Source organism: Prinia subflava, chromosome 5 (assembly GCF_021018805.1).
Source record: "Prinia subflava isolate CZ2003 ecotype Zambia chromosome 5, Cam_Psub_1.2, whole genome shotgun sequence".
NCBI lineage: Eukaryota > Metazoa > Chordata > Aves > Passeriformes > Cisticolidae > Prinia > Prinia subflava.
The window spans coordinates 22,844,960-22,860,607 of NC_086251.1; the positions used below are offsets into that span (position 1 = coordinate 22,844,960).

Here is a 15,648-nt window from a genome sequence, read left to right on the forward strand (position 1 = left end):
TTCAGAAACTTTATATTATGTTTCTCAAAGCACAAATATTTGACAGTAACATAGCCGTTGTTGAGAACCAGTCATTTTGAGAGACTTTCCAAGACCTCAGTAAATCATGTGGATTTAAAAGGATTTGCTGACATCTGAGATGCATGCTGATTATAATTAGATTACATCTTCATTTTTCATACACTTTTCATTACTTTTACATCTATAGCAATTTTTTATGCAAGTGGCATGTCTGTTAGTCAGCTATCAAATACTTGATTTTTCAGAAGAGCTGGAAGTTTAATGCTTATATATATGCTTGTTTTTCTGAATTATTATTTTTCAATCCTAGTGATTTTGCAGTTTCAATTTCTATTTCAATATATTCCTGCACTTTGTTGCTGTTCGGTTGTTTTTTCAACATGTAGTAGACATGAAAAGAAGAAAAGACAATAAAAAATGCTTAACATGTATCAAATGTAAACTTTGATGCTACATATAAATACAAATTTACAAATGCATGCATATGTATGGCAATTCTGATTGCAACTGAAACATTTGTAATAGTATTTTTGGGATCTATCAGGCTGTTTCAAATTATTTTATACCAATCCTGGGGTTACATTTGGATAATTATAGGCAATTATCCAAGGGTCTTTAAAAGGCTTGTAAACGTTACACAGTCTGTATTCTTTATGAGGCAATGACATCTGTCTTTGTGAGGTACCTGTAACTGTCTGTTACCATTTATAAAATGTAAGTAAGAAAGCAGTGAGTGAAATCAAGAGTAGGAATTTGCAACAAACACTTCCAGTCATTCAATGTCACTGCCTCCTGAGGTTACAATGACTAGTAAGCTGAAAATTTTGGAATTTCAGTGGTCTCCTACTGGAATAATTTCAGATTATGATTCATGCAGGGCTTTTAAAGACCTCACAGTGGTGAGAATAAAATGAGCTCATAAGGCTATAATTGGAGTCAATGCTCCATTTTTGTAGTGGCCCCAAGGACGTTGCTGTATCTCCCCAGCTGGTGGCTGACTGTGACTTCCATTGGAACCCACCAGTAATGGGACTGAATCCTTCCAGCTCATCACTGGTCAGTGTCACAAGCCACTCACGTGTGCTAGGGCTAATGCCTTATACCTTCCAGTAGAAGGACAAGAGGTGAGTAAAACAGGACAGGAACGTGCATACGTGTCAAATAAAGGCCATGGTCTGCAAGACCACACAGATAAAAGTGGATTTTAGAGACACGTTTTGAACCTTACAGGAAAAACCTTGGGATAGGAAACTGAACACTGAATACAAATTTTGCCAGTAAATATCATTCTGTGTTTCTTTTTTTTTTTTTTTTTTTTTTTTGCCACCCATGCATGCCAATCCTCCTTTCTAAAATACAGCTCCAAGAAAAACTGGCTTTTGAAGACTTGCTGTGGTTTGGAAATACTGCTTTGTTTTCCCGAGTGAAGTAGTGTTTGGACTCTGGTGTCTTTTAGCAGTGTGCAGATTTGTGGATTTTTTGAGTGTTTTGTGAGCTGTTAAATCTGAGAGGCCCAGTGGCAATGAGGATGTGGACACATGTTCCTAAGAGCAAATTTTACTTGTACATGTGGGAATGAAGCAGCTTCCCTTCTTCTCTGGTACTGTCTTCCTAGTGCAGCAGACTGACAGTGGAGAGTGCAAAACTGTCTTGGAATCAGACCTGATCCAAGGTTATAATGGAATTGGAAGTGTGTGCACATAATTGTATCCCATTATTTTTGGTGTTGTCTGTCAGCCAGCATTCTTCAGATCCTTCTGTTGAGAGCAATTCCATAATATGATCATATGTTGTTTTATAAAAACTTAGGTCATTTTCTCAGGTTAGGACTTCTCTTATTTTTGTTCTTACAGTGGCTTTTTTCATTGACACCTATTTTAACTTCCACTTTTCATTCTCAAAACACATAAACAAAGATCTTATTTCCTTATGCTCTTTTCTGAATTTCTGTATTTGCTCCCCATGTCCTACTTTTATTCAAACTTCCTATTTTTATCCTGGTGACATCTTACTGTTCATGGAGTTTGAGGCAGAAGGTACAGTAAGACCGTCTGGGTTGACCTGTGAGTCATGAGTCACCACATTGCCTTTCTTTTCAGCCCAGTGACTTCTAACTTGACTGCATCTTCTATAATAATACCCAGTCTTGTTGAATGACAAGATGTACAGAACCAACTGTTGTTCTTTTTAACTTTTGCCAGAGGTTAACCACTGTTACTATTAAAAATGTCTGCCTTATTTATACTTTGAATTTGCCTGGCTTTGGATTCCGGACATTGTTTTTTGTTATGTCTTTTTCCAGTTTGTTGAAGATACATGTCATTTTCCTTCTTACGTAGGTGCTTGTACATGTTAATCAAATCTACTTTTCTGTTCCTTCTTTTAGTAAACTAAACAGATTGATCTCCACGTTCTACCAAAAGGCATTTTTCCTATCCTCGAATAACTCATGTGATTCTTTTTGCACCCTTTTCAATATTTTAACATGGTTTGAAATGTAAAAACACCAGAAGGAAACAGTATTTTAGCATCTATCTGTCTGTGTCAGCATACAGGGAAAATTGCCCTGCCCTCTGCCCCCGTTTCTTACTATATACCCATCTGTATATAAAAAATTAGATTATTCCATTCTGCCATCAGCAGCATGTTGACATCTAATGTCCACTCTGTCCCTTTAATCCTTTTCAGAAGCTGCTTATAAAGAAAAAAGTTGCCTTGGTCCTAGTGTGTCAAATGTGTCAGTGTGGTTTTTTTGTTCAAATGCACCTAGTTTACTAAGCAGTCTAGTTGTATAGACTTTAGTAAGCTCTGTATGACTTTATTTTCCTCACTATTTTTCATGTCTCTAGGCTTTGTGTCACTTGCAAATTGCCCTGGAAATTTATATGTATTTCAGACATGAAAATTCCAGTGGCTTCAGGCCAAGTATCAGTTCCTCTAGATTCCTCTTACTACAGAATCAGAGAATGGCTAAGTTTGGAAGGGCCTTCTGAAGATCAGCTGTCCAACCCCCCCCATCAAGTGGGAACATCTCAGGCAGGTTGCACAGAACCATCTCCAGATGACTTTCAATATCTTCAAGAGTTGAGATTTCACCACCTCTTTGGGCAGCCTGTTTTAGTGCTCAGTCACACTCACTCTGAAAAAGTCTCTCCTGATGTTTGGAGGAAACCTCCAGTGTTTCAGTTTGTGCCATTGCCTCTGGTCCTTTCACTGGCAGTGAAAGAAGCCTGGTTCTATCTTCTTTGCACCTTCCCTTCAGGTATTTGTACATATTGGTGAGACCTTCCTTCAATCTTCTCTAGGCTAAACAGCCACAGCACTCTCAGCCTTTCCTTGTATGGGAGATGTTCCAGTGCCATCATTACCTTCATGGTTCTTTGCTGAACTCTATCCAGTTTGCCCATGTCTCTCTTGCTTTGAATTAAAACACCTTTTCATGAATAGTTGCTTTTTTGCATCATACTGTAATAGGGACTACTGTTAACCTTTGTGCTAGAAACTGTACATGGTTATATGCTTTTAGAATGAATGTTTAATATTCTTCTCTTACTTCCATTTAGCTTGATGCTCTATACTTACAGTTCTTCTTTTGTAGGAGTAGGATAGGGTTTTGAAAATTTTTGAATATATGCAGAAGCTGTTAATGTGGCACTTAAGGTGCTACATGTTAAACACATAGGAGAAAATGGAAATTAATCCCATTGCAGAGTGACTTGAATCCAGTTTTGTATCTACAGGTTTTTTGGGGTTTTTTTGCTATTTAAATCCTCATTTGCCTTATGAATTTTAATGTTTGTGTACTCCAGTGCTCTATTCTAATTGGAAGAATGCTGTAGGGCACAAGTTAGAATCCATTTGTATTTATCTAGTTTTAAATTATCACTGTGACTTAGGAATTTGAAGATGAAAGAAATTGCTGAGACACAGAATCTACTCCTCAGCAATAGTCAATACTGCTAAACAATTGATATAATAAAATTTATTTTTATCAGCCCTTACTAGAACTAACATTCTTGGTCAAATTCTTTATGACCCTAGGCTTGCAGTCAGTGATTGTATACTGTTGCTTGAAATTATTTTAGTTGCAGTTGAAGTATCTTTTCATGCTGTGTGTCCTAAACCAATACATATTATCCCTACACTTGCTCTGTCAGTGTTGCAAGTTGCTGTTTTGGACGAGCAATCCTCTGTGTAGCTGCCCATGAAGCTCTTTGTTGGGAGATACAGAGGGAGATGTAGCTGAACTTCTGTCTCTTGCCTTCATCTGCTCTTGTGGTTGCCAAACTGAAACTGCTGTAAATACACCATTAAGAAGTGTTTGTTTAGATGTGAAGAGGAAAAGTATAAAAGCAGCTAAGATGGATATGTAGACTCTGAAGAAAAATACAACATTGAATTCGATTTCTTTTAATTTTTTCTCTCTAGATTCCCTCTGGCCAAAGATTCGTGTTCCCCTGAAAGTTGTTAGGACTGCAGAAAACAAACTTAGCAACCGCTTCTTCCCTTACGATGAGATTGAAACAGAAGCAGTGTTGGCTATTGATGATGATATCATTATGCTAACCTCAGATGAACTCCAGTTTGGCTATGAGGTAAGAGAAATGGTTTTTTCCCTGTCTCTTAAGCTGTCTACTTCAACATTATATACACTTTATATACACTTTATATACACTTTATATACACTTTATATACACTTTATATACAAAGTGGAGGAAGTACTGCACTTCTGTTGATCTGTTGGAAGTCTGTTGATTCAGATTGTTACATCTCTCTTCACCATAACAATTCAATGCTGACTGAAATAGTTTTACAGATAGTCATTACTTTATTGAAAAACCTGCCAGATAAGAAGTTTTCAGTAACTGGCACTGGAGTGCCAAGAGACTCCAGAAAGTGTTGTGTGGAAGCAGTCTGAGGACTGAACTGCATCCTTCTTAACAGCTTCGGATAAATCAGAAATGCTAGCCTAGTGAACACGTCTTGATGGACAAGACAAGTTTCAGAGATTAAGAGCTGGGAACAGAGGAGGCCTCTTCAGGACATGCCAAAGTAAGGTGGAGTGCAGTGAAAAGAAGAACTGAAGAATTTCAAAGAGGGGACACATGGATCGTGTGCTTGAAATGGCAAAGTTTCAACAGCTGCTGTTGTGATGAGGGTATGGACAAAAAGAAAGCTTGTCCAAATCAGTTACCCATGGCAGTACAAAGAGGTGACAGTCTTCGTAGGTACTTGAATTGTTTGTTAAAAGTACACTTAAAGCAACACTGTTGTCTTCCTTCCAAAACTGTGTTTTGAATTAGGTAATTTTTGTCTTCCATTTGTATTTGAGTGTATGTCACAGTCCATAATCTAACATTACTGTTATATGTGTGTATATAAGACAAAGATGCTATATTTGTAAACAAATCAGAAACATTAGAAAATGTAATACCGTATTTTAAGAAAGCTTTGAATTATTTGGTCACACCTGTACGTGCATTATCAACAGCAAAACAACACTGGGCTTCCTGTGTGAGAGCTAGAACATTAAACTTACTTAAGTTGAATGAAATTATGGAAACTGCTTCTCTAAGGTGGAGAAAGCTAGCAAAATGGAATGTCCAATTTTTAGCAATCTTAAGTGCAGTTAATACAAGATGATATTTTTAAAAAATATATTGGAAATATTTCTTTAACATATGTACGTGTGTGGTAAAATATTATTCTCTCTCCCTCTTGAGTAAAGGAGACTGTTACCAAGTAACAAGCTTTTGGACTCCAGAAATGTCTTGTGATGATGTAGCTATGCTGAAGTAATAACAAAGATGTTAAGTAGTGGAGACAGAGGTTTCATCTATCATGTGTGTCTCCAGAAAGGAAATACTTCCCTTGCCAGGTTAAGAGTAGCGGGTTAATACATGAAGTGTGAAAGATGGAAGGAAGAGAAGACAACTGAAGGAAGGGGATTTTGGCTACACAGACCTTCTCTGTGCTTTGTTGTCTACACTGAATGTTTTAAGCACTGTACTGCAACAGCAGAGCTATCAAGTGTTCTGCAAGCTGACTTACTTTTGCCTGTGTTGGTGCTTATAACTACTGGTTTTGAGGGTGATCTGATGGGAGGAAAGATAGCAGATCCATAATGTGCATGCTGCATAAATCCTTGCTCCATTTCCAGTTTGATTTCCGTTTTCATAAAGCTGTCCCAAATAAAGTGACTAAGAGTAAGGAGTGACTTACTGAAGTCACCTAAGTGACTGTGTAAGTAGTTTTGCTATTGACAGAGCAGGCTTGAAGGGCTTTGAAGCAAAGATTCAAACTGCAGCTGAGTTCCAGCTGTGTCAGCTAGAAGTCATGCAAAGCAGAACCTTGGATTCTGTGTGTCTAAACTGTTAATTTTAACACCCTCAATGGACAATATTTGTACCATCACGTATGTTGAGTCTGGTCACTCACACAGAAAGGAGTTATCCTCATGAAAAACAAAAATAAGGCAAAGAAAAATTGATGTGAATTCTCCTGTAGTCAGTGCAATTAGGGTGTAATTGGGACCTGCAAATGTTCATCTCCTAGGATTAAGTCCAGCTCTAGCAGTTTGACTGTGCTGGCTCATTTATTTGCCATATGACCATGTGCCTTAGTTGCAGGGACTATCAGAGTAGCATTCCTTCTATTCTGTGTGTGAATGTAACTGTTTGGACATGAGATTTTTTAGTTTGGGAGACTGGAAACCATTTCTTTGCATTTTATTATAATTTTTTTTTTTTTTACTGCACAGTAACATTGATGGAAAATTAAAGTGCCGTATTAAGAAGATAGTTGAGACAAAACTATGAATAATTTGAATCCTTATATTTTGAGTTTGACTTCACTACCCCCATCTCCTCAGTAAATTAAATGAATAGAAATGTCTTTGAATACAGAAGCAGAGCAAATTATTCTAGAAATACACAATTTTCCTTGAATAGGGGGTGGGTGATGTAACTCCTACTCTCTGGCACAGAAATCAGGGGCTGAAGATTGATCTTTCCTGTCCTTGAGTGTCTGTGATTTGCTTGACAGGCCTGAGCTGGCTCCCAGATGTTAAAATTGTCCTGAGCCTGTGATAATTTATTTATCTGTTTATGTGTGTTACCAGAGAAGTATCTCTCAAACTCTTGACTCATTTGCAGGGGAATCCAGAGGGAACAGTAGCAGCATATAAGGTTACTAGAAAGTTTTCTTTTAAAAGTTGATCTGCTTCTGCTTTGGTCATATGGAGGGCTGGAAACGTGACATTCAGTCATTTTCTTTTCTCTCCTGACATCCTTGAGATCTGGCATTTAAACATGTGGCAAAACCCCCTCTGTCACACTTTGTCTGTATGTATAGAGCAAGCCTAAAAAAAAGAACCCAGAAAACTTTGATCTCTGTACACTTTCAGCCATAAAAAATTATAGTAACACTCAAAGTGTCAGACATTTTTTACTTGTTAAAAGTGAACTATTAAGGTACAGTGATTTATGACCTTGCATAAATCTATTGGAGCAAGCAGAAAAACAGTCCCTGTGAGCTGCTGTATTAAGGTAGCAGAAGAGTACTCATGACATTCTGAGTTTGAAAAAAGTAGTTTTGTTAAGTTACATGACTTGGGACACTGGAAGCAAACTGTTATGTCTAGATATTTTTTTTCCCACTTACTGAACTTTGTTGTTCATAGAGAGAGTATGAGAGAGGCCCAAGAAATGGAGCAAGTATTTATATTATCATCATCTTAAAAAATTAAAGCAGAACCACTGGCCACCTCTGAAAGTGCTTGGTGTTTAAATACAAGACTGAAATCAAGCACTGTAGCATTCCCACCTCTGTGTCTCAGCTGGCCTCAAGGCAGATGTCTTAGCATTAAGTAATTTCTTATCACATACTTATGCAGCGCTTTATCCTTAGAGAGACAAATTATTTTTATTAGATCAATAATAGAAATAGTCTAAATGGAGATTATTGTTCTGACCCTATATATTTCGTTCCTAAAATGTACAGTTTGGTGCATTGCTAAGTTTGCATTTTTTCTGTTGAGAACTTCTGGCCTTCTGTTGGTAGATGATCTTATTCTTTGTCAGAATTGGTTTTCAGTGCTTCGTGTCTCTGGCATTCTTTAAAAAAATCTACTCTCTGTTGAATTGCATATTTTGCTAGGCTGAAATTTTCATGAAGTTTGAATGCCTTCTTCAGAGGAATTCTTCTTTGCTCATTTTGACTTTAAAAGTTTCATTTTCAGCATTCCTTTGTAGAACAAGTATTATAACTCTGCTTAACAAAATAATTATTCACTGCTGGTCACATTCAAAGCTCTTCTTCAAATTGATGATATTTTACAAAATGCTTGTGTGCAAAGCATTGTACATTTTTAATGGATTCTGTGTTTACCTTTTGCTTTATTTTTTTAGTGATAGCACAAGCAATTCCTTTGAGGGCTGGGATAGAATTAAGAGTGGATGGGCTCTAAAAGGCAGAAGGAGTATTGATGGGTTGAGTTTGTTTTCATTTGTAAAGAATAGTCAGTGTTTCAGTCTTAAAATGTTGTCATGGTAGCTGACTAGGGAAATGCTGACTATTTTTCTGTTCATTAAATTTCTGAAATTGCATGTGACTTAATATAGTCTACTGAATTTAATGCATAAATGCTTGAGAATGTTTTGTACATGGAAATGCTTCCCTGTCCTTCTGGCTACATGGAGAGTTTGCTGTTCTGATGGCACAGCAAATTGCACAGCGTAGTTGAGGCTGTGAGGCAGGAAGAGCTCTGGAGAGATGAGGCTGGAGGGTGTTTTAGCTATGCTGTTTATGTCACTTGGGAACTCAACTTGGAAACAAAATTACTATCATTTGCAATTGGTTTTCCTTACAAGACTTTTAGTAAAACTACTAAGTCAGAACTTCTATTTGACATTTCATCTGGGAGATGCTCTCTGCAAAGAAGCATACCTCCTCTTCAGTTGGCAATACTTTTTTCCTTGAATGTGTCCCTTACTAGTATTAAATCAGGCCGTGCTTCTTAGTCTGAGAAAGCTAATAAGATCACTGGCTAAAATGAAATGTATTTGTAACAGACTAATAAATTATAGGAAACCATCAAACAAGAAAATGGACAGTAGTACAAAATAGAGAATAGTATTAGAATCATTACTATTATTTTTATTCTGAAAGCTTCCTTGTAAGCCGTAGCTGTATATATTAATTTTGGCACAAAGCATATGTATGGATTTGGGCAATAATCTGGATGGAGCCACTGGGAGCCTTTCCAGAATTACCATTGAATGAGCTAGGGGTGAACATTACAAAAAACCCAAGCTTTTCCACTGACTTTGAAAGCATTACTTTTAAAGGGAATCTTTGTTCAAAGCACTAAAGTTATTTTATAGATGCATCGAATTGACAATTTTTGGAGGCCAGGAAATTTTTTTACAGGGTTGAGTTGATATTTAGAATGACACAAGGACATCTGTATGAGTAATGTGCATTATAGCTGGCTTTTATTTTATGTCATTTGGACTCTTGAAGATGACACCAAGGGCAAGAACGAGGAGCGATATGAATCCAGGGTTCTGTGTTGAGAAGGCTCTGCAATCCCGTGGGAAGCAGTAGCTGGCTTTAATCTTTCTTTCAGCTGCTGTTAATATGCATGCCATTTCCTCTACAAGAATTCTTAGCTCAGTACGGTGCAGATCTGTAGTGTTCTGTCAAATCCTTTGTTGAGCCTCAGTATCTTAGGTGGTGGTGCCTTCCAACAGCTGGGAGATAGACATTTTAATATTCAGGTTTAAAACGAAATCATTAATTTTTTTGAGTCCTGGAGAGTGAGGAATAAATTTTTGAGTGTCGTACATTTAGTTTTGTGTTCTTTATTAAGGTTTCTACATCATGTCAAAATAAATATCTCAAGCCCTCACTGGCTTGCTTGCCAGACGACTGTATTGTTTTAGTTAGCTTATGGCACCAACTTGTGAGTGTCCTATGAATTCTCTTCCTTCAGTTCCAAGTTATCTCTGCTTTCAAGAACCCTCTGTGTTGGAGCGTTGTTATATCTGAATACTATCCCAGTACTCGTGCCCTAGAACTGTCTAGAAAGATTGATTTCTGGATAAAATAGAAGTTGAGGACTCGGAAGATCTGGATCCCATTCGTGTTTCCTGTATGATTTTTGGCAGGTTTCCTCATCTGGACGTTTGAAATAATAACTGCTCTCATCATGGGATTCTGAAGCTGTATTAACTGACAGCAATAAAATGTGTTGAGAAGTATAGATGAAAAGGTATATAGTAATGCAAAATCACAGAAATGTAGATGCAGAAGCAGTAACTTAAAGCTGATTGTTTTATTATATTTACTTTGACAAATACTTGCATAGAGTCCTTATAGTCCAGGCCTCGTGACGGAAATGCACTGACACATAGAAGGTGCCCAAAGTGAACTGCTAATGGGGTGACATTTGCAGGATGGTGGAATTCCAGATAACGTTTTCTTTACTGTACATTCAACTGTATGGTTCCCTTGTCCTTTGTACAGACAAAAGAGATTGTGAAGGGATCCTTGGGGATTTTTGAGGTACTTTGTTCTTCTTGTTGATCTTACATTAAAAAAATTCATTATGTATGCATCTGTTTGTTTATACATTACCAACCTAAACCAGAAACTTTCTAACTCTGTTTTAGAAAGTCAAGACTCACTCTTCCAACAGACCTATCAGTTATTTGGATTAAGAGACAAATTTTGAATAATTTGTCTGCAAATAATGCAGACAATCTGTATCTAGCAAACAAATATCATTCAGACCCCTCTGAATAATTATAGTCCTTCCTCCCTTTTCCTCTAATGAAAAAATTGTTCATTATTTAATGTGGCCAGCAGTGTGGAGAACTGGGGTTGTGTTAATGATGCCCTTCTCCTTGTTCTTGTCTACTGTATTTGATCCTGTAGTCAGCTATAAAATAATGTATGGAGTGACAAGGATGGTATCTTGATTGTATCCAGCTGTCTGGAACAAGTCAAGGGCAAAGCGGCCTTCCATGTAGCCAAGCACCCACTAAAGAATACCAGAAATATTAAAATTTAAGCAGTTCCTGACAAAGGAAGCAGGTTGGTTAGATCCAAAGCCAGCTGTGAAAGTAGTTAGGTTGCAGTCATATCTACTGAAGTTAACATCAAAAGTTTCATTTTAATCATGCTTGAGTTTAGTTAGAGTTAAAATCTTTTTGAATAGTCATTTGTGTTTCTCTATAACAATTATTTTAGTATTCCATTAGTGGCCTTTTGCTCTGGGACATGGCTTCTCTGAGTTGTAGGGCCCTTGCACAGCAGGCTCGTTCTGTTTTGTACTTTTTCCTGGCAGCTTTTTGTTCCAAGAATTTAAGTGATCTTTGCCCCACTGAAACTCTACCCTTCCAAAGCAGATGTGTTGCATTTGCTTTCTGTGCAGGCCTGGTTAACAGCATGTCACGTTTTTTTCTCTTCAGGTCTGGCGTGAGTTCCCTGACAGGTTGGTTGGATATCCAGGCCGCCTGCATCTTTGGGACCATGAGATGAACAAATGGAAATATGAATCAGAATGGACCAATGAAGTCTCAATGGTGCTCACTGGGGCAGCCTTTTATCACAAGGTAATACACAACTTGCACTGTACTAATGCACAATGTGTACATTAAAAAAAAGATCTATATAGGTTTCTGTCATTGTTCCACCAGTTTTTGTGGGGCTATGGTTATGCTTTTTAAAACAGTTGGAGAACTGATTGAAAACTTTCCCTAGACTTCTTTCTGTTGCTGTGAAAACCACTGATTTGTCTCTGCCAGTGAAATAAAGTCATTACTTACCTTTATGAACTTAGAAAACTCGTGCCAGTTTGCATGACCTGAAAGTACATAGCAAATTTTGCAGGGAGTGTAACTTTGTAGCTGGCAGGTTCAGAAAAGAAAACCAATTTAAATGAAATTTGTTTGGTGGTCAGGAAAGGAATAATTATGCAGTTTAGCACCCAAAAATTATTTTCTATCTGCTGAAGTAGTTCTTGTCTGAAGGCACTATCACTTAGCTGCCTGCCATTCCATGACTGAATTATTTAGTCTTGCAGTTACTGTATCTATATTTAAAATTACTGTATCTATATGTAAAATTATCTTCTTTCTCTCTTTTCTCTGCAGTATTTCAACTATCTTTACACCTATAAAATGCCTGGAGATATCAAGAATTGGGTGGATGCTCATATGAATTGTGAAGATATTGCCATGAATTTTCTAGTAGCGAATGTCACTGGCAAATCGGTCATTAAGGTGGGGGTTTTCTGCTGTTTATATTTACAAAGTTAAAAACATGAGATGCATACTTCAGTTTATTCAGTAGGCTTTAGTATGTTACTTAATCCTCCTTTTGCTCTCATTTTGCCCCAGTGTGATATCTTGGTCTTCTTCCATGATAGAAAAGCCCTTCTAGTAAATTTTTTATGTTAACTGGGAACAGAGAATAGTTTTTATCAGTTATTTCTGGTGGTTATTTTAGCCATCTAGATGAGCTATAAAAAAAGATAATTTAAATGCCAGCTGTAGGTATGTGTGTGTGTGTATATGTACATGCTCACATACATGTATTTTAACTATTTGAAATCACTAGAGGAAAGAAATTGCCAACTGTCCGCAGCTCGCTCTATCGTGGCCTGACAACAGCTGATTTATAGGAATGTTAATTGCAAGAACATTAATTGCAAGATCAGCTTTAAATGAACTTTTTATCCCTGCATTAATTTCCTGACATGTTTCGACACGTTTTCAGGTCTAGACATTCACTCTGTACATTCATTTCAAAGTGTGTCAACTTGGAATGAGATTTAGAGGCCACCAGGCATTACTTCAATTAATGGGGTCCGTTCTCCCAGCTGTCCATCAGCATTTGCTGGGACTGGTGGCTGCATTTCCTAGAAAAGTCTTTAGAAGATAAAGTGTGTGCTTTTGCTGAAAAAGTTTTTGAGCTGTATGAGGGCACAGCAGAGTAATTTGGCACCTCTGTGCAATTTGGAGAGTCTTGCAGAGTTTGCCAGTCAGCTCTTAACTGGAGAGAGCAAAAGCGCCTGTTGGATTAACGTTACGGTGAAGTATGGGAAGCTATATTTCATCGCTGTTATGGCTGCAAGAACAAATGGTGTTTATACAGGGACCTTGGCAGTGAGAAAACAGTCATTAAACAGGAATTAAGGAGCTTGTCATCGCCACTTCTTTTCAGTTACAGAAGGAAAAAGCCCTCCAAGCTGTTTTTATTGGGCCCCTGTGAATTTTGCAGTCAGCCGGGCCAGATGGAGCTGAATGGAGGAACAGAGTGGCTTTTTTTTGTACACCCCCTCTTTTTGAGACAGCTCAGCTTACAGTGCAGGCATGTTCAGAGGTATTGCACTGCTCTCTGTGCAAGGAGATTAATGTCCCTTCTGTTGATATTTGATAATATCTGGCGTGCCTTTCTGCAGGTGACCCCACGAAAGAAGTTCAAATGTCCAGAATGCACAGCAATTGATGGGTTATCACTGGACCAGACACACATGGTGGAGAGGTGAGTGACCACTCTTTAGTTCTCTGATTGCCTTCTTCTGATCCCTTGAATCTTATCCTGTGTCATTAAATTAGGATCAAAAATGATAGTGTTTTTATAAATTACTAATTTTGAAAGAATGTTACATGGATTTGATCAACATAAGTCATTCCTACGATGGGTGATGCGTCACTGAAAAGTGGACTACTACAAAAAAGTAGACTAAAAGACTTTAGAAAGGTACAATTTTTAGCAGCTTTGCTGTAGAGCTTAGAAGACACATATAAGAAGTTCAGGTTCTTGGTTGGCAGTACTGTTAGTAATACCACATTTCTGTTTGCTGTGGAATATCAACTGTAATAAGTATGATTTTTTTTTTAAGCAGACAATTGATAGCTTACCAAAGAGCAGAAAGGATATAAATTATCAATAAAGTCATTTGAAGTGATATTTGTACATTGTCTTCTCTCCAAGAATTGTGAAGCATATTGCTTCCACTAATGAAGGGCATTTGCTGCACAATTCCATGTTGCATTTTTTAACAATGGCAGCATTATTATATTTTTCTGAAAATTTAGTTTTGAAATGAAGTATGCATTTGGAAAGGCAGTGAACACTTAGAGTGAAATACTGGAAGTTTGTAAGTATGAGATTTGCATTCCCTGCTTTACCGTAAAGGCTCTCCAGCCTTGACCAAGGCACTAGGCTTCTCTCTGCCTTGGCTTCTGAATGTGTGAAATAAGGGAAAGTTTCTTCATTTTGCAGTTATTAGGTGGAATTAACCTGAGATTCAGGACTGATAAAGGCATCTAATTTTAGCCTTCTTGGGCTGTTGCATCTCTCCTGCAAAGCTTGGGAAAAATATTTGCAGCTATAGAACAGATGAGGTAGGTAAGCAGGGGGAAGAAGTCGCTAGAATAAACAGTTGCACTTGATGATCATAAAGGTCTCTTCCAACTTTGATGATTTTATGATTCTAAGAGGTGACAAAAAAAACAAAAAACACCTCTGGCCTGCATTTAAAATTTAAATTTCAGATTTGCATGGAGAGGTATAACATGGTTATCTTACTAGTTATAATTTTAACAGTGAGCTTTTTTCTGTCCTTCTCTGCAGAACTCAGAAAATTTAAAGTGTTGTATGGGCTTTCATAAGACTCGATTAAAAAAAAAGAGTATGCATCTCAGAAGTAAAACATATCCCATTAAGATGGTAAAAATTACTCTGCAGGAAAATACTTGAGAAAGGGGTGGGAAGTTTTGTAGATCTCAAATGTTAGCTTAAAGGGAAGCACAAGAGGTTCCCCCATATCTAACAAGTCTGACCTGACTTACAGGATGGACTACACGAAGCCAGTTAAGCTTTCCTGTGGTCATAGTACTAGCACTACAACAATACATGGGAATTTTAGTTATGAGCTAGGTTCTCATTAAGGTAAATGCTGTAAAAACAGAAGATGAAAAAGTGCTCTTTGCCTTGAAGTGCATTATGATGCTGGGTAAAGGTCATGTTTCCATGTCTGTAGCAGTTCTTGTATCCTCAGAGTAAAGTGTCATTGACAGTTTATTGAGAACATGTTGTGTTGCTTGTCTGTAATTTTGAAAAGTGGAGAATACTGGGTTGTGGGAAGTGTTGGATTGACTGCAAATCCTTATATTTTTATTTGCCCAGCCAAAGAAGTACATGCTGAGATAGAGTCTGAGTGCAGGAAAATCTGGAGAGATACACAGTTTAGGTATATTCAGACTTGATTTTGAAAATCCTTAATATTACACTGAAATGAACACCTTCTTGCCCTGTGTTATAATCTACCTAAATATAAGGGAGTTATTTGAGAATCAAAAAGGGTTTATTTTTTGGATCTCCTTAGCTAGATATTCATTTAAAGTCGATAATAAATGGTAGCAACTCCTAGAGCAAATTTTCCTAACTTAGCAGTGAGTAAGGCTCATCTATCTGTCTATCTATCTATCTATCTATCTATCTGTCTATCTGTCTATCTGTCTATCTGTCTATCTATCTCTCTCTCTCTCTACTAACTATTTTCAGGGCTAAGAAAGAAACTGAATGGAAAAAAATGCATGCATCAGGGAATCC

At 37.4% G+C, this 15,648-nt stretch overlaps 1 protein-coding gene across 2 annotated transcripts in view; it reads left to right on the forward strand.

Annotated features, from left to right (window-relative positions):
- EXT2 (exostosin glycosyltransferase 2) overlaps positions 1 to 15,648 on the forward strand; it is a 71,872-nt gene that overhangs the window by 51,373 nt on the left and 4,851 nt on the right. For both annotated transcript variants that reach the window (XM_063398357.1, XM_063398356.1), the window contains 4 exons: positions 4,450 to 4,616; positions 11,496 to 11,639; positions 12,180 to 12,308; positions 13,490 to 13,572. In XM_063398357.1, the coding sequence (XP_063254427.1) occupies positions 4,450 to 4,616; positions 11,496 to 11,639; positions 12,180 to 12,308; positions 13,490 to 13,572 (523 nt within the window). The remainder of the gene's footprint in view (positions 1 to 4,449; positions 4,617 to 11,495; positions 11,640 to 12,179; positions 12,309 to 13,489; positions 13,573 to 15,648) is intronic.